At 48.0% G+C, this 25,766-nt stretch overlaps 1 protein-coding gene across 4 annotated transcripts in view; it reads right to left on the bottom strand.

Moving 5' to 3' along the window:
• Positions 1-25,766, bottom strand: part of SCARA3 (scavenger receptor class A member 3) — a 44,305-nt gene that overhangs the window by 2,495 nt on the left and 16,044 nt on the right. The window contains exons 2-5 of one of the 4 annotated variants that reach the window (XM_014789921.2): positions 23,126-23,224; positions 21,735-21,854; positions 16,810-16,908; positions 14,786-15,829 (exon numbers count right to left, since the gene is read on the bottom strand). In XM_014789921.2, coding sequence (XP_014645407.1) covers positions 14,786-15,829; positions 16,810-16,908; positions 21,735-21,854; positions 23,126-23,224 — 1,362 coding nt within the window. The remainder of the gene's footprint in view (positions 1-14,785; positions 15,830-16,809; positions 16,909-21,734; positions 21,855-23,125; positions 23,225-25,766) is intronic. The other 3 variants (XM_014789922.2, XM_087437361.1, XM_087437362.1) reach the window with 3 other exon arrangements.

Genomic DNA, 25,766 nt, shown 5'->3' with positions numbered 1-25,766 from the left:
CTTTCTGAGTCTTTTAGTTGACATGTGGAGAGAAGAGAAGTCACAGTACAGTGAAAGCAAACCATTGGTCCCTGTCTGGTGGACCCCACTAGACTGTGGAGCCCCAGGAAGATAGGGGGCCACAGCTCCTATCCCCCACCCTTGGCATGAAGCCTGGCACACTGCTTGCAGAGGGTGACTCACCACACAGCTGTGGACCCTGCTCCCACCCATCTATGGCCTAGGGCCTGGGGGAGATGCCAACGTGAAGACATGGCCCTTCCTTAAAGAGCCCAGTCTAGCGCCCAAGCAAGGGTCAGATGACCTTAATACCCTTTCAGCTGTGCAGGTCTGGGAGTCACCACCTCTCAGACCTGTACCAGCCCTGAGGACACAAAGCGGAGTGTGGCTGTCACTCTGCCCAAGGCACATCCCAATGCCCCAGGAGCACAGAGGAAAGAGAACCGTCTGGCCGGTGAGAACAGTTTCAGCCCCCGAGAGGCCAAGGCACAGCGAAGACCTGGCTCTCCTCAGTTGTCTCCTCACAGGATCACTGGGTAGGGATGGCGGGAGCAGTGAACCCAGGCCTGGCCTGGGAGATGAATTCTAATGCCCATGCTCAGCTTTCCCTGAGAACTCTGCTGTTACATCATCCCTTTTGCAAGAGAATCCTAGAGTTTTTGAGCCAGTTGGGAGCTAGTCCAATTCCTTCATTTCACAGAGAAGGCAACTGAAGCCCAGAGAGATGCAGTGATATCCCCAGGGGCAGAACCCGGAACCCAGGTGGGCCTCTCAGAGAGAAGAGATCCTGTCTGCTGGGAGCTGGGAGCCCTCCCAGGGGCCATGATCCAGTTCTGTGGTGTCAGGGCCCCTTCCCTGGCTAATGCAGCCGCCACTGCTGTTAATCCTGGCTGATGCTACTTGCTGCCCACCGCCACCTCCCCCAAGCTCCCCATCCCTGCTGCCCCCTCTCTCGTCTACTTCCCGGAGTGTTTCTAAGTGGAGCAGTGTCAGTGAGTACCGTCTTCTGTTACCATCGCAACTGGAAACCGGAGCCCAGAGTCAGCCCCACCAGGGCCAATAAAAACCTTCCAGCCGTTCCCTGCCACCGCCTGCCCATTCCCACCTCCCACACACAGCGGGATGTGGCCCTGTGTGGGCTTGGCTCACGTGGCCTGCCAGCCGCATAGGCTGGGATTCCGTCATCCGGCTGGCTGGCGGGGGGTGGGTCGGCTGGCAGTGGCCACGACCTGGCCTGGGAGCAGCCTGGAGAAGGGACCTGCCCTTCATCCGCAGTGAGCCCCCCTCCCCAAGCACGAGCACGGCAGCCAGAATAACAGAGAACAACACGGGCACAGGGAGATGCCCACACAGGAACTGCCTCCCCCGCCTGGCAGGACTTGCTGGAAACTGGCAAGGCCATGGCGCCTGTCTTCACCCCAGCTCTGCCCTTGGCACCTGGGCCAGCTGAGGCTGGAAAAGCAGAGCCATTCAGAGGTGGAGAGGCCCCTGGAGGCTGTGCGGGTGGATGGGAGTTGGAGGGCCGTGGAGCGATGCTGGGCGACTCCCTGCCCCATCTGGAGCTCCGGTCCACGTCTATAAAGCTGAGAGTTGCACTCGCCGGTTCCTCAGGGCCCCTGTGGCTCCACGACCCCCACCCTCCTGCCTCTGTCCCTGCTCCTCGGCTTGCTTCTTTGGGCTCCTCCGCCTGCTCTAGGAACACGGCTCCCCAGGGCTCGCCCCCAGCTTCCTGGTTCTTCACCCTCTCTCCTCACAACCACTTCTGTGGCTTCCACTCTTGTCCCCCGAATGCAGGGTCCACAATCCCCACCTCCAGCCTCAACTGAGGAAAAGCCTGTGAAGTCTCACTTTGAGGAGAGCGCCCCGCCTGGCCCCAGGTCCAGCGAGAGCCCCCTCACTCTCGCCCCGGACCCATTCCTTCCTATGCCACCATCTTCTGCGAGGCCCACTCCCTAGCCCCTGAGGGCCAGAGCAGCCAGCTGAGAGGATTTTAAGGATTTCTGTGCCAAGAGAGGAGGAGGAAAGGCAGAGAGTAAAGGCCCTCTCTTTCGCTCCTCCTCACCAGCCCCCTTGGCTCCTCTTTCTGGGGAAGCTCTCAGGCGTCTTTCCCTGGATGGGGAAGGCTGGGTGCCCACAGGCCCAGGGTGAAGGTTTGTGCAGAAGCCTGGGTCACACTGTCCACCTCATTCCCCCAGGAGCTGCGCCTCCTAGCATGAGCGGAAAGCGGACTGCGAGGAAAAGGGTTACCTCCCTCTTCTCACCCACAGCCACAGCTGCCACCACTGACCTCGTCTCTGAGCCTAGACAGCAGTCCCAGGCCTTGAGGACATCAAGTGTGTGGCTTCATCGGGACTACTGCCTGTGTTGCAGCTGCTGGCCGCCCTCGTTGCCTGTGACATGGCCGGTGGATGGAGCCCGCACCATGCTGGTGCACCCAGACGGCACTGCAATCTTCAGCCCCGCGCTCGCTCTCTATCTCCGCTGTGACCTGCCTTCTCTCGGAGGAGAGAAGGGCGATGAGTGCAGTGAACCTCTGTCTAATCTCTGTGTGTCCCCAGCCTGTACATTGAGACTGTTGCCCCATTTTACAGATGGAAACCCTGGTACAGAGAGTGGCGAATTGCCCAAGAGTACCAACCACTAAGGAGTAGAGATAGGATTCAAACCCAGGCTCCTTCCTCCCCACCCTGCTGCCTCTGCTCCTCATTACATCACGGTTAGGCCTCCAGGCCATTCCCCCCTCGTTCCCCACTGTCCTCGCACTGCTGGGGCCTCCTGCCCTGGTGCTGCCCAGAGGAGGGGGAGGGGGTAACCTGAAGGACTGTCTTCCTCAGGTGAGCCGAGCCTCCGAGCCTCCGCCTGTCCCTCCTGGGCCAGCCATGAATCATGCGGTCAGAGAGGAGAGCTGGCGGCGCTGGGTCTGGCCGGGAGGAAGTCAACAATGGTAGTTTAGTGGTTAGCGTAGGGGGGAGGAATGTGGCCGGAGGCTGACCAAGGCGCTCTCCAGGACAGGATGCCCTGACACAGCCTGTAATAAGATCTTGGTATCGGCAGGGCTAAAGGGCAAAGGAGTAGGGGGCTAAGTGCTGCTCTGGAGTGGGGGGGACATTGAAGGCAAAGGAGGAAACGAGCAGCAGAGGCTGAGGTGTGGAGTTGGGAGAGAGGAGCAGAGCACCCTGGAGTCGTGGGGAGGCCCATAATTACGCAGGAAGCCACAGGCTGTAATTAGGCCATCTCGGCCCATTAGGGAAGAGCCACAACTGACTGCATGTCTGGGACAAGTAGGTGGTCTGCACGGGGAACAGGGAGGGCGTGGGGTGAGCAGAAGTACCAACCTCTCAGGGCCGCAACACTGCCCACCCGTGGGTGGGAGTACTGCATGGTAGGAGGGGCCCTCAGTCCATCTCATAGTCCAAAGCAACAGGCAGCTTACAAGGGGAGAAGGAAACAGAACCATAAGGGATGCCTCTCAGGAGACTGGCCTGGTGCCATGGAAGGCATACTGGCCTGGACTTCGGGGGAGCTGGGGTTGAGTCCCAGCTCTGGTATTAACAAAGTGGGTGGCTGGGTAAGTCTTTGTCCCTCCTTGGACCTCAGGCTCCCCTGTTCAATGAGAATATTGGCCTGAGTGAGGGACTCTCAGTCCTGGCTGTTGTTACCTGAGGAGCACTGAAAACATGCCAGTGGATTTCCACTTCTGCCTATAATGGTCTGGTCTGTAACAGACTAAACCTCCCACCGAGAACAACCAGAAAGAGTAGATAAAATCCCAAGACATCCTTCTGAAGGCTTTGGAGAGCGATCAAGGGCCAGGATCCCAGGGAGCTGGGAGAGTCATTGAAGTGAGCCCGACACTCTTGGCAGCTCTTCCTCTTAGGCATTTGTTGACTGGTAATTGGTTTGGGCAGAGAGGCTGAGAAGCCTCACAAAAGGCTGCAGCTGCCGTGTGGGTGGAGACGCCGAGCAGGGCTTTCAGCAGCTTCCCTGGGGCTGGAGTTCAGGGCTGCAATGAACTGGCTGAACTTGGTTTAAATGCCAAGGTTCAGGGTGGAGATTCAGGAGAAAGGGATCTGTGTGCACTTGCTATAAGGAGCAAAGAGCAGAGAAGCTGAGCAGAGCATTCGGCCTCATTCATTCCGTCTAGTGGTGCTGGGGAGACAGTAATCGGAGTGCCAGGCTGACAAAGGGGTAGGGCCCTGGACACTCCTCAAGGACTGTGCCCTGGAAGTAAGAGTGCATCAGAAACAGGCCAGCGTCATGTCTCCGCAGGCACCAACAGAAGCTTGCGTAGTGCTCCTTTTCATCCATCACCTTGGCTGCTCAACAGCAAGCAAATCTAATCCTCCACTGTAGACATTCTCCTCCTCTCCACCTCCCCAGCTCCTCTGCCCTAAACTACAGAATAAGGTGACATTCTCTCCTTTCTCCTTTTTAACATGTCAACCCCTGAACACGTTGGGTGTGGGAGTAGGATGCTGGGTGGTGCTGATGGAACAAGTCTGCAAATTTAATACCTCTGTGTCCCGCCTTTCTCACTCATCCTCAGCTTTCCCTCTGTTCATGCTTTCACGTAAGCATTCACTGAGCAAAGGTTTCTGGAGTACTCTCCAAGGGCCAGGCACTCTGCTGGGTACTTGAGGAGTAAAACAAGGAGCCCACCATCAAGCAGATTAGATGCAGAATCATCCCCTACATTATATATTTTACAAAAACTTGTTCATATCCGTTGTTAATACCGATACTCACAACTACCCCATGGGATATGGAGGCAGGGCAGGTATTAATATTCCTATTTGCAGATTACGAAACTGAGTTGAAAGTAGCCAAGAACCTTGTCCAAGGTCACTCAGCTAATAAGGGATGATGGATGGTTTCCTGCCTCCGATTCCCAAGCAATAGTCCCAGCACAGACACTCTCTAGCATAGACACACAAATCATCCTCCAGAGTAGGAAGGGAGAAATAGTCTGAGAGGCACAAACACTATGGAAGTACCACAGGGTTTCTGTGGAGCAAATGGAGGCTTGGAATTAATCACAGAGCTGCAAGAGGTCTCAGAGAACAGCTGGTCTTATCCCTTCATTTACAGATGAAAAAAACCCCAGAGGCCTGGAGAGATTAAGTGATTCTGCCTAAAGACCCAGAGCAAATTAGAAGCCAGGCTCCCTTCCCGTGCAGTTTAAGAGTTCCAGCCCTTCAGTCAGCTCTCGGCCACTTCCACACTGGCTGTGGCCATTGCCGTCCCTGTCTATTCTAGAGAGCAGCTCAGCTCTGGCCGAGAGAGACCTCACTGCCAGCTCCAGCAGCAGACCTGTCAGCACTTGTCTGGGCATGAATGAGTGAGTGACAAGTCCCTGGAGGAAGGGATGTACATTTTGTCTCTGAAATTTTCTTTCAGATGTGAGAGATTTTACATGTGGTGCTCTACCAACCAAGAGGAACGTTGGCTAATAGACACAATTGAAACAAATGTGCAGAGGTTGAAGTAAAAGTCAGACGTAGCTCAAACATATGTCCCACCTTGTTCTCCAGCTAAGACGAGGTCCTTTGATGAGAACTCTGCCATTATTAGGACAGGAGCAAATATAAATTCCCATGACTATTGTTGGGTTATACTTAGAACAAGGTTCTCAAATGGTTCCCTGCCAACACTTTTGGTGCCATCTCCCCTTTCTCCTCCACTCTCCGCTCCATACCGTATACCTCGGCAGGACCTGAGCAGAAATGCCTTTTTATACCTCTACTACAAATGCCAAGCTCCTGGTCTCAGTGTCTCCTCTTCTGGCTGGGCACTGGACGTGTGCATCTCGGAGCCATGGCACGGGGTCAGGATTTTAAATCATAGTGTTACCTTCAGCTCATTCTGTAACCTTCCCCAGGCTCAGGTCACCTTTCTGTAAAATAAAGACACCAACACCTGCCTTGTCCACTGTACAAAGGTTGTCATGAGGCTAAAATGAAACAGTCTGTGGATGGGCTTTGTCATCAAGAGCTTTATATTTCATGTATTCTTAGGTTGAATGCAACAAAAGTACAAAATTACCGGAGGATGAACCATAAGAACTAACTATGAATGCCTTCACTGGAACAGTGCATCCTAGAGGTCACACAGATACCTATTTTAGGTGAAATACTGTGGGAAGGTTTCAGTTACCAAGGAAATACTCATTACCTGGTTTTGTTGCAAAAATATGACAACGGACAAACAAGATCTACTTCCTCATAGCCCACAACACCACCATTCTAGATTAAAGAAAAGATTAGCTCTGGTGGCAATAGAAATGCTCAATGATATAAAATAAAGGCAACACAAGTTTGAGATTAAATGGTTAAAGTGAACTAGAGAATCAGAGAGGCTGGCTCCAAGTCTGAGCTCTGCAGAGAGGACAGGGCTGTCTAGGGTTGTAGGGCCCTCTTCCTTCCTCCTGGAGCTCCCTGGATGATCAGGCCCAGATGTTTGGCCCCATGAATATGCACTATAGGTTTGGAACTGCCAGATCCCAATGGCTACTTATTCTATTCTCTAGAGCCAAGATTTGCTATATTTTCAGGTTGAACATTCTTCCCACAAAGACATACACTTCCTGAGAAGGGTCCCGGGAACCTGGGGATAGCCATCCAAACTCTTGGTATAAAGGAATCTGATTAGGAGTCTTTTGGGCCATTTTTCCAGGAGAAAAAGTGTTGGAAATAATGTTGCAAAGGAGTAGAATGAAAAGGTAACAGTATTTGTTGTGGGTTGAATTGTGTCCACTCAAAATTCATATGCTCAAGTCCTAACCCCCAGTACCTCGGAATGTGACCTTCCTTGGAGCTAGGGTCTTTACAGAAGTAATCAAGTTTAAATGTATCATTAGGGTGGCCCCTAATCCAATATGACTAGTGTCCTTATAAAAAGGGGAAATTTGGACACAGAGACAAACACATGCAGAGGGAAGATGATATGGAGAGACACAGGGAGAAGACAGATATCTACAAGCCAAGGCATGAGACAGATCCTCCCCTCACAGCCTTCAGAAGGAACTAACTCTTACAGCACCTTGATCTCAGACTTCCCAGCCCCCGGAACTATGAGAAAATAAATGTCTGTTGTTTAAGCCACCCAGTCTGTGGTACTTTGTTACAGCAGCCCAAGCCGACCAATAGAATGTTTATTTCAGAATGAAGCACTCATAAGCAGAAGTCATAGAGCATTTCAAGTGAATTAGAAGAGTGGGCCAGATCACCAACCTTGGATATGGAATTTAAGGGTCAGTGGGCGGCCGAGTTGCCCCAAGGGGAGGAAGAAGTCAGTCTCCTGTTGGGGAAACTGGTGGGGAGTAGACAGGAGTAGACTGCAGTAGCTACACTGGGCAGCCTGTGCTGTCACCAAGGGACATATCTTGTTTGCTCAGGTGCTTTTAGAGGCATAGGGTTTTATGTGACTTTGGAGAAGGCCACTCAAGGCAGCTTGGAACTTTGGATCTGACCTGCCTTGAATTTGAATCCTGGGTCCATTCCTTGCGAGCTGTGTGTGCTTGGTGAAACCTCATGTGGCATCCAGTTCTTCGCCAGGGGCTTTTTGGGTTCACAGGTTCAGGGAACATGAGAATTAAAGGAGATGATGCGTGTGCTACACACTCTCTCCTCAGCATCTTTGCACGTATTGCTCCCTCCACCTGGAGCTCCTCTGCTCTGACCCTGCTACACCTGGCTTACTCCTCTTCCTCTCTCAGGTCTCCATTTGGATGTCACCTCTGATGGTTGATTTTATGTGTCAACTTGACTGGGCCACAGGGTGCCCAGGTATTTGGTCAAACATTATTCTGGGTGTGCCTGTGAGAGGGTTTTTGGATGAGATTAACATTTGAATTGGTAGACTGAGTAAGGTAGATTGCCCTCCCCAATGTAGGTGGGCCTCATTTAATTGAGTTGAAGACCTGACTAGAACAAAAAGGTCAAGTAAGAGGGAACTCCTCCTGCCTGACCGCTTCAAACTGGGACATCAGCTTTTTCATGCTTTTGGATTCAAACTGAAACCTTGGCTTTTCCTGGGTCTTGAGCCTGCCAGTCTCCAGACTGCAACTACACCATTGGCTCTCCTGGGTCTCAGACTTTTGGAGTCAGACTTGAATTGAACCATGAGCTCTCCTGGGTCTTCTGCTTGCTGACTCACCCTGCAGATCGTGGGACTTGCTGGCTTCTATAATTGTGTGAGCCAATTCTTTCAATTCCTTATTCCAATCTCTCTCTCCAGAGATCCTAATGGACTACAGGATATATATATATATATATATATATATATATATATATATATATATATATATATATATATATATATCCTGTTGGTTGGTTCTGCGTCTCTGGAGAATCCCGACTAATACAGATTTTGGTACCAAGAGTGATGCTAGGGGAACAGAATTTTAAAGTTGAGTTTTCTGAGTTGGTCTGGGGTTTCTGGAATTGGCTGTCTAATCTGATTAGATTTAAGGCTGCTAATGACTCTATGTCCAGCGATAAAGAAAGCCTGATAGTCCATGGCATGATCTGGCTCTAGAGATGTGCAAAATATTGGAGATTCCTAATCAACCACTTATGAGAAGCAAGGATCTGGGTAACCATGTACAGGATACTTCGAATATTTTTTTCCAAATAACAAGTATAATGAGATTGGCTGCTTGCTCCTAATGTTACTGGACAAAGTAAGGAAAGAAAAGGATGAGCTCATGGATTCAAATTCCCAGCTCAAGAGCCCCATAAATGACCTGAAATCTTCTTTGTCTGCCCTGAAGGAGACCCTTATTTCCTGTAGCCGCAGGGCTGATTGCTGAAAATCAAGGCCACAATCTGATCCTGTGACTGGCTGAATTACAATGCAAGTTGAACTCCCAGCCTTGTAGCATGTCTACTGTTAAAGTGAGGACATTGATTGGGAAGTAATGGGATCCTGAAAGACAGAATGGGGATGTGTGGGAAGACTCTGATGAAGCTGGGGACATGGAACCCCTAAATTCTGAGGAGTCTTCTTTGCCAATGCAAGCAGTCTCTCCACCCCCAGTAAAAGTGACCTCTCAACCCCTGTCCAGGAGTATTAACCCTGCATTGCCTGAGGAAAGGGTAATGGTCTCCCTTGAGGCAGCTGCCAAGTGAGACAATGCTGATTCTCCTCGGGGCCCACCCACACCATCCTCTTTTTGCTTCTAGTCCTATAACTAGACTCAAGTCCCAGCAGGTCCCTAAAGGTGAGGTACAAAGTGTGACCCATGAGGAGGTATGCTAGACTCCAAAGGAACAACTTGAGTTTTCTAATTTACACAGATAGAAATCTGGGCACAATATGTGGGAATGGATATTAAGGGTGTGAGATAAGGGTGGAAGGAACATAAAATTGGATCAAGAGAATTTATTGATATGGTCTCATTAGGCAGGGATTCTGCATCTAATGTTGCATCTCAGGGAGTTAGGAAGGGCTCTAACAGTTGGTTTGGTTGGTTGGCTGAAATATGGGCCAAAAGGAGACCCATGGTGAGTGAGTTAGAAATGCCTGACCTGCCTTGGTTTAACGTAAAGGAAGGGATTAAAAGACTTAGGGAGATTGGAATGTTGGAGTGGAATTGTCATTTGAGACCTCTCACCCACCCTGCAAGAGTCCAGAAGACATGCCTTTCACCACGACTGTGAGAAATAAATCTGTGAGTGGAGCCCTGGCATCCGTAAAAAGATCTATGATCACTCTTCTCTGTAAGCCAGACTTTATAGCGGGAACTGCAGTCACTGAGTTGGGAAACCTAACCACATTGAGAGTAATTGGATCCCGGGATGGCAGGGGCCAAGTAGAGGCACTCAACCGCCAAGGTCAAGGAGGACATGGTTACTGTGATGGACAGAAGAGTCAAAGCAGCCGTCAGTATAGTCCGACATGCACAGACCCACATGGTGTTAGCTAGCTGATCAGGGTGTTCCTAGAAGTAAAATAGGTAGGAAGCCGACTGAATTCTTACTTGTTCCATATAAGCAGAAAAATTCTGGGTCAAGTGAACAGAAGTCTAACTTGAATCATAAGAATAGAGAATTGTAGCCCTCAATCAATTCTCAGACTTGAGCCAGTTTATAGACCCAGAACCCCTGGAATGAAGAGGAGGCCAGGACCCCTCGAGGAAGAACCCCAGTACACTGCCAAAAATTATACTGTTAATCATTCTCCCAGCCTTCCACAAAGGGACCTACAGCCTTTTACCAGGATAACTATACATTGGGGAAGAGGAAATAATCAGACTTTTGGGGGGCTACTGGACACTGGCTCTGAACTGACACTGATTCCAGGAGACCCAAACATCACTGTGGTCCACCAGGCAGAGTAGGGCTTATGGAGTTTAGGTGATCAATGGAGTTTTAGCATAGGTCCATCTCACAGTGGGCCCGTTGGGTCCCCAAACCCATCCTGTGGTTATTTCCCCTGTTCTGGAATGCATAATTGGAATAGACGTACTGAGCAGTTGGCAGAATCCCTACATTGGTTCCCTGGCCTGTGAAGTGAGGGATATCATGGTGGGAAAAGCCAAGTAGAAGCCACTAGAACTGCCTCTACCCAGCAAAATAGTAAATCAAAAGCAATACTGCATTCCTGGAGGGACTGCAGAGATTAGTGCCACCATCAAGGACCAGAAGGATGCAGGGTGGTGATGCCCACCACATCCCCATTCAATTTGCCTATCTGGCCTGTGCAGAAGACAGGTGGATCTTAGAGAATGACAGTGGCTTATCATAAGCTTAACCAGGTGGTGACTCCAATTGCAGCTGCTGTACCAGATGTGGTTTCATTGCTTGAGCAAATTAACACCTCCCTTGATACACAACTATGAATTTGGCAAATGTTTTTTTGTCTATTCCTGTCCATAAGGCACAACAGAAGCAAGTCTGCTTTCAGCTGGCAAGGCCAGCAGTATACCTTCACTGTCCTACCTCAGAGGAATATCAACTCTCCAGCTCTGTCATAATTTAGTTCACAGGGAACTTGATCTCCTTTGTCTTCCACAAGATACCACACTGGTCTATTACATTGACGACATTATGCTGACTGGACCTAGTGAGCAAGTAAGCAGTAGCTCACTGTAATAGCTCTATTTGTAAGACATTTGTATGTCAGAGGGTGAAAAATAAATCCGACAAAAATTTGGAGGCCTTCTACTTCAGTGAAATTCCTAGGGGTCCAGTGATGTGTGGCATATTAAGATGTCCCTTCTAAGGTGAAGGATAAGCTGTTCCATCTGGCCCCTCTTACAATCAAAAAAGAGGCCCCACACCCTAGTGGGCCTCTTTGGATTTTGGAGGCAACATATTCCTCATTTGGGTGTGTTACTCCGGCTCGTTTACCAAGTGACCTGTAAAGCTGCTGGTTTTGAGTGAGGTCCAGAACCAGAGAAGGCTCTGCAACAGGTCCAAGCAGTGTGCAAGCTGCTCTACCACTTGTGCCATCCGACCCCAGCAGATCCAATGGTGCTTGATGTGTCAGTGGCAGATAGGGGCGCTGTTTGGAGCCTGTGACAGGCCACTATCAGTGAACTGCAGCGTAAGTCCTTAGGATTGTGGAGCAAAGCCCTGCCATCCTCTGTGGATAACTACTCTCCTTTTGAGAAAGAGCTCTTGACCTGCTATTGGGCCTTAGTAGACAGTGGATGCTTAGCCATGGGCCACCAAGTTAGCATGCAACCTGAGCTGCCCATCATGAACTGGGTGTTATCTGACCTACCAAGCCATAACATTGGGCGTACAGAGCCGCACTCCCTCATCAAATGGAAATGGTATACAGGTGATTGGGCCTGAGCAGGCCCTGAAGGCACAAGTAAGTTACATGAAGAAGTGGCCCAAATGTCCACGGTCCCCCCTCCTGCTACACTGCCTTCTCTCTCCCATGCTGCACCTGTGGCCCCTGGGGGAGTTCCCTAGGATCAGTTGACAGAGGAAGAGAAGACTCAGGCCTGGTTTACAGATAGTTCTGCACGACCATACGCAGGCACCACCTGAAAGTGGACAGCTGCAGCAGTACAGCCCCTCTCTGGGACATCCCTGAGGACAGTGTGAAGGGAAATCCTCCCAGTGGGCAGAACTTCTGGCAGTGTACCTGGCTGTTCTGTTTGCCTGGAAGGAGAAATGGTCAGACATGTGATTATGTACCAATTCATAGGCTGTGGCCAATGGTATGGCTGAATGGTCAGGGACTTAGAAGGAACATGAATGGAAAATTGGTTACAAAGAAATTCGAGGAAGAGGTGTATGAATAGTCCTCTCTGAATGGGCAAAAAATGTGAAGATATTTGTGTCCTATGTGAATGCTCACCAAATGGTGACCTCAACAGAGAAGGATTTTAATAATCAAGAGGACAGGATGATGTGTTCTGTGGATTCCAGTTAGTCCTTTCCCCAGCCACCCCTGTGTTCACCCAATGGGCTCATGAACAAAGTGGCTCTGGTGGCAGGGATAGAGGTTATGCATGGATCAGCAGCATGGACTTCCATTCACCAAGGCTGACCTGGCTACAGCCTCTGCTGAGCACCCAATCTGCCAGCAGCAGAGACAAATTCTGAGCCCCTGATATGACACCATTCCCCAGGGTAATCAGCCAGCTACCTGGTTGATTACAGTGGACAGCTTCCATCATAAAAGGGGCAGTGTTTTGTTCTTACTGTAATAGACAGTTACTCTGGTATGGATTTGCCTTCCCTGTACCCAATGCTTCTGTCAAAAATACCATCCATGTATTACAGAATGCATTATCCACCATCATGGTATTCCATATAGCATTGCTTCCGATCAAGTAACTCACTTCATAGCACAGTGCAGCAATGGGTCCATGATCATGCGGTTCACTGGTGTTACCATGTTCTCCACCATCTTGAAGCAGTTGGCTTGACAGAAGGGTGGAATGGCCTTTTGAAGACTCAGTTACAGTGCCAGTTAGGTGGCAATACCTTGTAGGGCTATATATGCTCTAAATAAGCATCCTATTTGTGCTGCTGTTTCTCTGATAGCCAGGATTCACAGGTCCAGGGATCAAGGGGTGGAAATGGGAGGGGCACCACTATTACCCCTAGTGACCCCCTAGCAAAATTTTTGCTTCTTGTTCCCACGACTTTATGCTCTGCTGGCTTAGAGACCTTAGATCCAAAGGGAGGAATGTCTCTGCCAGGAGATACAACAATGATTCCACTGAACTGGAAGTTTAGACTGCCTCCTGGTCACTTTGGGCTCCTCGTGCCTCTGAATTAACAGGGAAAGAAGAAGTTACTGTGCTGACTGGGGTGATTGATCCTGACTTCCAAGCAGAAACGGGACTACTCCTCCACAATGGAGGTCAGGAAGAGCATGTCTGGAATACAGGAGATCACCTGGGGATCTGTTAGTATTACCGTGCCCTGAGATTAAGGTCAACGGAAAACTACAACAACCCAAACCAGGCAGGACTAGTGAATGGCCCTTCAGGACCGAAGGTTTGAATCACCTTACCAGGTAAAGAATCACAACCAACTGAGGTGATTGCTGAGGGCAAAGGGATTATGGGATGGGTAGTGGAAGAAGGTAGTTATAAATACCAGCTATGACCACGTGACCAGTTACAGAAATGGGGACTGTAATTGTCAACAGTATTTCCTCCTTATTGTGTTATGAATATATATATACACTTATCTTTGTTTTCTTCCCTCTCTTATCCTCTTATCATGTAACATAAAATATAAAGTGTATTGATTTTATATCACAGTATTTAAATATTAACTTTATATCATAGTATTTAAGTTATGGGATATCACTGAGAAGAGTAAACATCACTCAAGGACTTTACCTCATCTTCTGGGGAGGGGTTAGTAAATTTTTTGTTGTACACAGCGTAGTTGTATCATGTACATTAGGCAGAATTATGACCTTGTAATTGTCTTCATTTGGGGATTAAGTACGATTTAGGGAGATGCATATGGGTGCCAAGTTGACAAGGGGTGGACTTGTGATGGTTAATTTTATGTGTCAACTTGACTGGGCCATGGAATACCCAGATATTTGGACAAACATTATTCTGGGTGTGTCTGTAGGGATGTTTATGGATGAGATTAATGTTTAAATTGGTACTGAGTAAAGCAGATTGCCCTTCCCCAATGTAGGTGGGCTTTGTCCAATCATTTGAAGGCCTGACTAGAACAAAAGGCTGGCCCTGCGTTGAGTAAGAGAGAATTCTCCCGCCTGAGGGCCTTCAAACTGACACATCAGCTCTTTCTGTTTCTATAGCAGCCTCCAGCCTTTGGACTTGAACTGTGACATCAGCTGTGCAGATTTTGGACTTGCCAGCCTCCATAATCACATGAGCCAATTCCTTATACTCTCTCTCTCTCCCAGTGGTTCTGTTTCTCTGAAGAACCCTGACTAAATCATGAGGGAGAAGGGAGGAGAAGAGAGCATCAGAGGGACAGGCATCTGAGGGGGATATGGTTGAGAGGACCAAGGAGGGGGCAGGAAGGGAAAAAACAAGAGGAGACAAAGTTTCCAAAAGATGAGGTCAGCCTATTTCTCTATGTGGACCCAATTAAACAAATCCATATATAAAAATCCACATTTGTATGACAGGCAAAGTTAGGAGCCATAACACCTTTACAAAAGAGGTTTGTAAGTATGTTAAAGCTGCCAGTTGCCCTTGGCATTTGCTACAGGACTGTATTAGCCCACTAGGATTTTTGCCTAAAACCAGGTACTTCTGTATCTGGCAAGATCACCAAGGCCCTCTGGGAGCTTCGTAGTAGCCCAGCCCAGATCTGGCTCTCACCTCGGAGGATGGTGACATTGCGAAGGATTTCTCCGTGCTGTGTGTCCACAGCCTTCATCTCCTCCATGATCATGGAGAGGTTGCGGACGTTGAAGTCCAGCCGGGCATTGAGCAGGGTAAAGCGCTCCCGGAGCAGGTCCGTGGTGCCCAGCATGAGGGAGACGGACTTGTTCAGGTAGTAGAGCTCCTCGGCGTGGGTGTGGAAACCCAGTGTGCAGGAGAGCCGCACGTCGTCCAGGTACTTGAGCATGCTGTGCACGTGGCTGTCGGTGGCATTGATGTTGGTGAAGATGGTTCCAATCTCGATCTCGTGAGACGCCATGCGTCCTTCCAACGTCTCGAACCTCTCCACCGTGCGGTTCTGGGCATAGCGAGTATGGTACTGCAGATCGTGCATGTTCTCCTCGTGGTCATCCAGGAAGGAGGAGATGTTATCCAGCTGCAGCTGCAAGCCCATGACCTGCAGCACCAGGTCATGCATGCTCTCGGAATTCTGGCTGATGCGCTGTGAGGAGGCCCCCAGGGTGGCCTGGATGTTCCTGACCACTTCTCCGGTCTTGGCCGAGGTGGTACGCAGGCTGCTGAAGAGCCGGGTGTAGTTCTGCCAGTCAGTGACCATCTTCTGGAGGGTCAGGGTCTCCTCATCCGTCTTCCGCCGGATCCCGTGGATCCACTCTGAGGTCTGCCCCACGGTGAAGTTGATCTGGTGCACTGCAGCCTTGACGTCGTAGCACTCCTGGGTGAGGTCCTTCAGAGAGAGGTCCAGGCCGGCTGTGGTGGCCTGCCAGCCTCTCATCTGGGTCAGGAAGAGCCCCAGAGACTGGTTGACCTGGTGGATGGAGAAGGAACAACTGCCCATCTCCTGGGAGATTTGACTGCTGGTGGTGGAGAGCAGTTCATGGGTCTGAAAGGTCTGGTCCAGTTGGACCTCCTGAGCGAGAAGCATCTTCTGAATTCCCTCCAGCTCCTCCTGCAGTTTTCTGATCTCTTGCCCCAGCTGCCCAGCCTCATGGCAGAAAGAGCAGTTGTTCGGGGCTTTCAGATCTTCAGGAGAAAGGGACAACATTTTGAGTTGCTGAAGGATCAAGGGACAAAGGTTGCTTCTTTAAATTAAATACTTCGGAGCATAATGAATTGGCAAGTGGCTTCCTGATCCCTCTTTCTTTCCTCAGCCCTGCTATGAAATCCTTTTTGGACAAGCCTTGCCATCTCTATGAAATTTTATTTATACCAAATGTATTTACTACTACCTGAAATGTAGGATTTAGGACATTTTCTCCATCTCACCACCAAATTCTCAAGAATATATCTTCATCACTTCTCTGAGGTTGCCAAGAACCTCCCATTTACATTTTATTTTAAAATTTCTCCTAATATTTTTATAGTTGTTACCTTACTTGATCCTCTCAGAAACTTGTGGGGAATGTGGTGTAGGGATTTTTCTCCCTGTGACTGATGAGAAATGAGGCCTGGGGAAGTGGCTTACCAAATATCACTCAAGTACTTAGTGGCAGAACAGGACTCTTTCCATCAGAGCAGACCACCCCTAAATCCTTCTATTATGGCTCCTTCTGTCATTCTCAGAAGGAGAATGTCCCTAGTTAAAGCAGGAGATAAAGTGCATCACGAATTGTGCACACTTTAAGGCAGTGATGAGGAAAGGGCTGACTTGTCAAGAGGCTTTGGAAGATCTTAAAAATAATTTCAGATATGTGAGGATGTTTGGGGATGGACTGTCTTCTGCTTCCTTCTCTACCTGTGGGCTCTGGCTAGATCTGTACCACACACAGAACCCCTGGCCCCACTCCTGAGTATATCCCAGGATGGCAGCCCTCTTTGAATGGATGGTTCTCCAGCGGCACAGGGAGGCAGGGGGCCATGACTGTCTTCCCCTTGTGCCTAGAAGGTTGGTGAAGGCTGCCCTGCTCTGGGGCACCATGGCATGGGGAGGAGCCCTCGCCCCACCCCAGTTAGTATTGGTCTTCCATCACGGTCATTAGCATATCTGGACACTGGACACTTACCCAGTCCTTGGAGATTTTCCTGCATAGACACAAGCTTCTTGTCATAAATGGCCTGGGCCAGGGAGAGATCTTCTGAGAGAGAGTCCACTTTCCTGAAAACTGTAGAGGAAATACAGATGAGAAACAGGCAGAGTCTTAGCTCAGAGGAAGAGCAGTTGTTTCTTGAGAAGCCATTTTTATCAGCCCCTCTGCAACCAAAACCATTCACATTGGGGCTTCCCAATGGTAGTAAGGGAAGATGCTTCTTACAGCCAGAGTTTGTCACACCTCCCTTAAAAATATATATCTACGTATCTCTATCTGTAGACATAGATAGACATGTATCTCTTTATATATCTCCCTTAGGTGTATATATGTATGTACAGTCACGTGCCGCATAATGACATTTTGGTCAACGACTGACTGCATATACAATGGTGGTCTCATAAGATTAGTACCACATAGCCTAGGTGTGTAGTAGGCTGTACCATCTAGGTTTGTGTAAGTACACTCTATGACGTTCGCATAATGACGAAATCACCTAACAACACATTTCTCAGAATATATCTTTGTTATTAAGGGACGTATGACTGTATACATATATCTATGTGTATATATATTATAATGTATAATACATACATTTATACATATGTATATATATTAACGTATGTATGTATTATATATATGTAATTCCTCTCCCTTAAGATTTTAGAACTAGGACCTGACCACAGGATAGAATAGAGAAAATTAAGAAAAAATATATATATAAAAAAAGAACTATTCTTAATCCTACAGCTGAGAGAGAACTGCCATCAGCATCTTTGTGTATCTCTTATAATCTTATCTCTACAACCATTTTATAGCTAAATAGATATATACATTTTTAGAGAACAGCAGCAGAAAATGGGAATGTTCTGAAATCTCATCTCTTTTCTTTTGTTTTATTGTATCATGTCATGGACATTTTCCCATTGAGGTTTAAATACCTTTAAAATCATCCCTTTTATTTTATTTTATTTTTTTGTGAGGTGGATCAGCCCTGAGCTAACATCTGCCAATCCTCCTCTTTTTGCTGAGGAAGACTGGCCCTGGGCTAACATCCATGCCTATCTTCCTCCACTTTATATGGGAGGCCGCCACAGCATGGCTTGACAAGTGGTGCGTCGGTGTGCGCCCAGGATCTGAACCGGCGAACCCCGGGCCACTGCAGCGGAGCGCGCACACTTAACCGCTTGTGCCACCGGGCCAGCCCCCCAAAATCATCACTTTTAATGTCTGTATCATACTCTATATAAATGATTCAGCAATTATATAAAATTCCCTATTGTTGGGGACATTAAGGCACCTCCCCTTCTGAGTCTAGAAATGAAACTTGACATGTAAATATGAGTAACACTTGATCCTAGAAATAATCTCTGTATGTGACGTTGTGTGTATATGGTTATTCTGTTAGGATAAATTGATGGAAGTAGAATTATTGAGGCATAGGGTATTTTTGAAGTCCTTGATACGTGTTGCCAAATTGTCCCCTGGAAAAGTTTATGCCGGTTTACACTGCGCAGGCAGCCTCGCACCCTACTAAGGGGTCAGTGCTGGCTGGTATTAGAGCACATGGGGCAGCAGCAGGACTCCTGGCTTTCTCCAGCAGGTGCCTGGCTGAGCCTGATAGTGAGAAGAGGGCCTGGATTGGATGGAGGGTCAATAAGATGCTTCCCACAGATCCTATGGAGGTCAAGTGGCAGGGGATAGAATTAGCCCCGCCAAGAGAGTTGGGTAATGCAACTTCTAGTCCAGATTTGCCTCAAATTTGTTGGGTGACTTCAGGCAACTCAATTAATATTTTTGGAGCTCAACTGAATCATCTGTAAAATGAAAGTATGAAGCTAGATGACTTCTAAGGCTCTTATCAACTCCAAAATTCTATGATTCCAAATTTTTTGGAAACTCTGGGCTTTAATTAACATTGTACATCTCAGAGCTGTCAAGATTTAATTAGTAACAGTGACATGTTGAGAAGTTCTAGGAACAATTATATGCTGTTATATTAGACTAGCACTTTACGGTTAATGACATTCATTATTCTGTTGGAGCTTCCCACCAATTAAGATCCCTTGTGTAAATGGAGGAACAGAGGTGCAGAGAGACTGAATGACTTTGATTCCTATTCTGATGCTCTGTAAAGTCTACCTCTGAGCCAACAGCCCAGGGCTCACTCATATAATTCACCCTGTTCATTTTTTCATTGTGCATTTCACGATTTGTAATTATATATTAATTTGTTTGTTTAGCTGTTTTCCTTAGTTTTTAGACTTTATTTTTTTCATCCTTTCAAAATTGTGTTTTATAATGTATACTATGTAGTAAAGAGTATACATGTATGATTTATAAATGAAATAGGTATATTTTGGAGGTGTGAGCCTATCAATTTGTACATCTGTTCGTCTATTTTATCTTTTTATCCATCCATCAATCCATCAATCCATCTAATTTTTTGATGCATTTTAAATCAATGTTTTACTGATGGGGTGAGGAGTAAAAACAGTTCATAGATTACTGCTCTAGACTAGGGGTTGGCAAATTAGGGCCTGCAGGCTAAATCTGGCCCAATGTCTGATTTATGGGAACCCAGACACCCCATTCATTTACACATCGTCTCTGGCTGCTTTTGCTCTATAATGGCAGAGCGTGGTTGTGACAAAGACCATATGTGGCCCATAAATCCTAAAATATTTACTATCTAGCCCTTTACAGAAAAAGTTTAAAAACTTTTTTTAAAGCCCTGCTCTAGTTATAAGCTCCATGAAGACAAGGCCTATGTTTTATTAGGCAGTTTATGTCCAGTCTAGTACAGTTCTTGGCCTATAGTATGCATGATAAAAAAAATGCTCAATTAAATGCATGTAGTGGATTTTCCTTGTCCACTGAGGGGAAGGCAGATTTTGCCCAACCCTCTGGACTTTGGCCACAGTCCTAATTGAAAAGCATTGACTAGGACCATTCATATATGCTCACAAATCTCTAATCATTCATTCAACAGACATTATTGAGCACCTACCAACCAGGACAGGACGGTGCCAGCACTATTCTAGGGACTCAGGATACCCAGGCTGGAGGCGAAAAAAAAAGAAAACCCTAAAGTTCTCCCTCAATTCCCCAAACACACTCCTTACCCCCAATTCTTATGATCCTCTGCCCATTCACTCTGGATCTTGGGGCAGATCACTGTACCTTCCTCATGGGCAGAATGGGGCCAGCCTCCCATTTCAGGGCTTGCTGAGATTACTTGTGGATGTCATGTATGACAGTGCCTGGCGCATGGTGGGATAACTGTCCATCCCCTCTGAGGTGTTTCAGTGCCTACACTCTTCTCTGGGCTCAAGTTTGTGCTATTGGAGCTTTAGTAATGGTCCCATGGGTGCTGGGAGCTGAGGCCCTGAAAGGGCTGACCAGGAACCTTTCAAAGTTCTCCAACAGCCACTTTGCAGCCTCCGAATGGTGGGGCTGCAGCTCCTCCCCTCCCCTGGCCCAGGATTTTGGCCACTTTCTGAGAGGCCAAGCCCTGGGAAGTGACTTAGCCCAGAGACATGGAGCTGAAGGGGTGGGGGGAGGCTTGGAAAGTTCCTGAAATCAGTGGTCTTCAAACCTGGCTGCACACTGGAATCCTCTGAGGGGTTTTCACAGACTATTAAGGCCTGGGTCCCACCCAGAGACTGTGATTTCATTCGTCTGGAGTGGGGGCTCCGGCACTGGTATTTTTCAATGCTCTCTGAGGGATTCTAACATGCAGACAAGACTGAGAACGGCTCTCTTTGATGGTGAAGTGTAATGGACTTCTCTCTGTGTTCCCTACACCTGGTACAGAGTAGGTGCTGGTTTGTGTTGGATTAATTAATGCCTTTGAGATTTCTGGAAGATGAGAGTGTCTATTCAAACCAATAATATGCTGGCCTCTTGCCCTCAAGCCAAGGAAGCCAGTTACTGGACCAGGCCCCCCTCTTAGGGTGGCGCTCACTCCCAGGTCGTACGAGTGCTGGGTCGGCACCTGGAGCGAGGCACCCTCCGTGCCTCGCTTGTCTCACCCTAGTCCCCGCCTTGTCTCTAATATCTAGTCTATTGGGCAAACAAATCTGCTGGCTTCCCTTAGTAAAGAAGTCACAATTTTCAAAATCTGAGTCTAAGAGCAGACTGGGGTTGCAGTGAGAAGCTGTCAGATTTCTTTTCATCAGTTCAGGTAAACTGTTAGCACCCAGAGGGCAGAAGTTACCTGAATCTGGCTATATGCCCTCATGTGGGTCAGCTACCACAGTCATGCAAACTGTAGTGTGTATGTGACCCACTGGACTTCAGATCCCTGGGCATCACCTGCAAGACTCGGATTTAGTAGGTCAGAGTGAGACCTGGGAATCTGCATTTTACCAAACCCTGGGGGTGAACTCAATGCAGGCAGGCATCCAACTTCGCTTTGAGAAACACTTACAAAGACCACGGAAGGGGCTTAGAAATGGCCCGATCCAGTCATCTCAACCCTGGAAGTACAACAGGATCATCTGGAGAGCTTAAAAATACTGAATTAATTCCATTGTCTGGGGTGGGGCCCAGGCATCAATATTTTTTAAAGCTCTCAGTTGATTCTAACATGGAGCTGAAACTGAGAACCACTGATCTGGTCCTATCCTCTCATCTTACCAATAGGAAAACAGAGGCCCTGAGAGGGGACATGGCTTGCTGAGGCCACACAGCTAGTTACTGACCAGAAATTAGGACGCAGTCTTTGCAGTTTGATCTTAAGATTTTCTAGCCAGAAAGATGCTGTTCTGGGCCCTGAGCCACAGAGATCTGTTTGTCTGTGTAGGGGTTTTGGTGCCGACCCCTGATCAGAAACTGCCCTGCAGCCCAGGGCAGGGGAGCCCCGGACTGGCCGGATGCTGCTGGGAGCCCGCACTCACCCAGAGAGGCCAGCACGGCCACGGCCACCAGGAGCAGGGCCAGGAAGAGGTAAAGAATCCGCACAGACGTGTGCAAAGAGAGGTTCCTCTGGCAGCGGCTGCAGCGGGGCCCCGGCCGGCCTGTGGGGGACAGATGGAGGGCAGGCTTAGGCCAGCGGCTGAGGCTGCAGCTGAAGCGTCAGTTTCATGCTCCTGCTCCAACCTGTCTCATCACATTTCGAACCAGCCTCAAAAAGGGAGTTTTTCTTGCTCTTCATCTCTACCCATCCCACTGCATTTTCTCTAGGTCCTAGTGCTTTTAGGACTAGAAGAGACCAGAGTCAGGGTCTTCAAAGAACACTCCCATCACTACCGTCATTCTCTGCGTGGCATCATCATGCAGCCCACTGTATGGGGAAACACCTCTCCCCAGTACATTGGCCTGATTGATGACGCACAACATGAATTATTTCATCATTGGGTGACCAACTCAGCCCAGTTTGCCTAGGATTTTCTGGGTTTTAGAACTGAAAGTTTCATGTTATGGGAACTCCTCAGTGTGGGAAACCAGGATGATTTGCCAAGATTGTCTCAGTTTTAAAACTGGAAGTCACACACCCTGGGAAACCCTTCAGTCCCAGACAAACCAGAAGGTTGGTCACTAGTCCCCAAAAGTTTCAGGTAACCAGCAGTTCTCCTGGAAACCACACGAATGGTGCCAGTCCACCAGCCGGGTCCCTGGTGTGGAGGAAGGAGAGAGCCCAGTGTTCTTGACTCCTCTGGCAGGTGGCCAATAACCAGCGGGAATGCAGTGACATTCCCAGAACTATGAAATTTCTAAGGTGAATTCACCTTCTGCTGCACACTATGAGTACGAGGAATGTTTAAAAATCCTGATGCCCTGTTCACACTCCAGATCGAAAGAAATCCGAATTTCTGAGGGCTGGGCTCAGGCATCCCCGACTGATACAACGCACAGCCAAGGTTGAGAAGAGCTGCTCTAATCTATCCTGAAACCCACCGAGAAGCCCTACTCTGTAACAGTTCAGGTGGCATTGGTTTCTCAGGTTAGCCAAATGCCAAGCTGGGTCCTGTGAGCCTGAGAAGGATGGGCCACTTGGGTGGCATGGGATACAATGAAGGAGACAGTTCTGGGCCAGCTAGAAGACAGGCCTTGGGGGAGGTGGCAAAGGTCCCTGACAGGCCTCAGGAGGAGCCCTGGAAACGGATGTCACTTGTGTCAAACTTTGACTTCATCCATACTGCACAACCTCGCCCAACTCTGCCCTTTCACCCTCCATGAAGCAGCAGGGAGAGGACAGCTGGGATTTTGAAGCCATATAGAGAGATAACAAGTCACCAGCCTGGAAATGGGGCTAAAGGGATGAGAGGGCAGCCCCCAGAGCCCTTACCCTCCTGTGTGCACTGGAAGGTTGGCATGTCCTCGTCGTCACCAGCCAGCTCCTCTTCTGTAACACACAATGCATCTCCGTCGTCGGTGGCTGACCTCACTGTGATGGAGCCAGTGCCATCAGACCCGGGGCTGGGACCCCGAGCCACTCCCACCCCTCTCCAGCTGCCCCACTCATTGACAGTCTCCACACCCTGGGCCCACTCCTGCCCTGGGGTCCAAGTCAGCCCACTTGAGCTCCAGGTGACCTGACGGTAAGCAGAGAAAGGGGGACGGAGGTAAGCATCAAGTGGCTGAGGAACTGGGATGTCCTAACACCTCTGGGTAGGGAGATTTCAGGATCTCCAACAAGCTGATACAGACACACAGGCCAGCTCAGCTGCCTACTCTGTCTGCACTTGCTCAAACCCCTTGGGGTGGACTAAGAAGAAATAAGAGCTGGCTGCTTGATCTGGCTCAGCGTCCTTCCGTGCCCTGACACATGGTAACCGAAGCAGAATTACTCTGCTCCAGGGACAAGGGGGAATCTGGCCCTAGCATAGTCCCCACCAAGACTCTGCATCCGGCCCAAGTTGGGGGCTGCAGGGAGGAGGAAGCGGGGGGTGGGAGGGTATGGATGGTCACAGAACTCTGCCTCACACGCCACCTGGTCCAGGACCTGCAGTGTGGAAGGGACGGTGGGAGGAGCAGGTCTCATGTCAGAAGGCTGATTTGGTGCTTGTTCCCTGGGATCATGTGCTTCCTAAATAAGACCTAAGTGATGTGGTCTCTCATTCAGAGGATTGCTCTCATCCCCCTAGACATCTCATACCTCCTCCTTCTGAAAAGACCTGGTCTTTTATGAATGATGAGAAGAAAGATGCCCAAAATAGGCAGAGTGAGCTGAATCTCCAAGTGGGTGTTTGAGAAATGAGATGGTCTGGGCTGAGCCAACCAGGGCTTTTGTTCTGGGAAGTGGCGGATGCAAGCTGATGATGACAACCAAACTGCTCGGGAGCTGCCTGTTGAGGGGATTTTTTAAACTATGCCTCAAAATCCAGAGGCAATAGAAGAAAAGATCAACACATTTGACTACATTACAATACAATAAAAACACTTTTGCATGGCCAAAAAAGCAAATGACAAACTGGGAGAAAATATCCACAATATATATCACAGATAATGAGCTAGGATATCAAATTTATAAAGAACTTCTAAAAATTGAGGAAATAAAGAACCAAAAATATTATAGAAAATTGAGCAAAAGACCTGAACAGACAATTATGAAAAGAGATAATAAAAATGGCCCCTAAACAAATGAAAAGATGTTCAACTTTACTCATAAGGTAAAATGCAGATTAAAGCTACACTGTGATATTTCTCAGCCATCAGACTGGCAGAAATGCAGAGGCCTGACAGCACACTGTGTTGGCCAGGCCGTGGGGAGTCAGGTGGGAATGCAAAATGGCCTGAACCTCGAGGAGGGGAATTTAACAGAATCATTTACCATTTGACCCAGTAATGACACTTCTATGAATTTATCCATAATATACACCTCCAAAATCTGAAAATACATAGGACAAGGTTATTCACTGCAGGATTATTTGTAGTTGTAAAAACTAGGAACTATCTAAAGATAGTTCATGTATATACTATGGTATATATACACCCAACGGGGCTCAATGCAGCTATACAAACAAATAAGGAAATCTCTATTAACTGATATGGAGTAATTTCCAGGAGATAGTAAATGAAAGCAGCAAAGTGCAAAGGAGCATATACAGTATGCTACATTTTTGTAAGAAAGAAGGGGAAATAAGAAAACATGCATATATCTTCTCATCATTGAAAGAAGAAACAGAGGAAGGGTAAACCAAAAGACGAGGAAGTTGTTTTCTACAAGGGATGGGATGGGGGAGATGGGGTGGAAGGGACACAGGAAGGAGTGACATTTCTCTGAGTATAACTTTTGTATAGTTTTGACTTTTGAAAACATGTTAATATTTTACATATTCAAAAAATTAAATTTTATTGATTAAAAACACTCATCTGGAACGAGATGAATCTTGCTTGCATTTCTAATGAATATAATAAGCACACCGAAGGGGAAAAAGGAAAGAAGAGCTAACCTACGTAAATTACGGCATAGTTTTGACTATGTGAGCTCAGTCAGGGCATATGACAGGGTATGACGGGGCAAGAAGTGCAGATAAATCTTGAACTTTCAAAGTAATTTTATGTATTGTTGTAGCATGGATAGAGCAATTCTGAAATTATTTTAGATTAATTCCAGATTGTGCAAATGAGTAAATGTGTTGATGTGGTTTGGCTCCAGGGTTCTCACTGTGGACAAATGGACACAGAACTATGGAATGGGAGAGACAAGAGAGAACCCCTTGGCGATGGATGGAAATTGAAGGTATCAATATGAACTCATAATTTCTAAAATATGTATCTGTATGTATATATTCATGTTTATGTGCATATGATGTATTTATGTATCTATATTCGTAGCTATGTGTATGTATATAACTTTGTTTGCTGAAAGGTCTAGGAAGCAAAGACACTGAAATAGCAATGAACATGCCTAGCAATCCAGATCTTGGTCTCTACTAGCATTTCCCACTAAAAAGAACCAGGGCACCTAGGAGAAATGGCTGATT

The sequence above is a fragment of the Ceratotherium simum genome, chromosome 12 (genome assembly GCF_057802395.1).
Source record: "Ceratotherium simum simum isolate JZ-2026a chromosome 12, ASM5780239v1, whole genome shotgun sequence".
NCBI classification, from domain to species: Eukaryota; Metazoa; Chordata; class Mammalia; order Perissodactyla; family Rhinocerotidae; genus Ceratotherium; species Ceratotherium simum.
The sequence above is the reverse complement of the archived record's forward strand: the minus strand, read 5'-3'. Positions and strand labels throughout refer to the sequence as shown.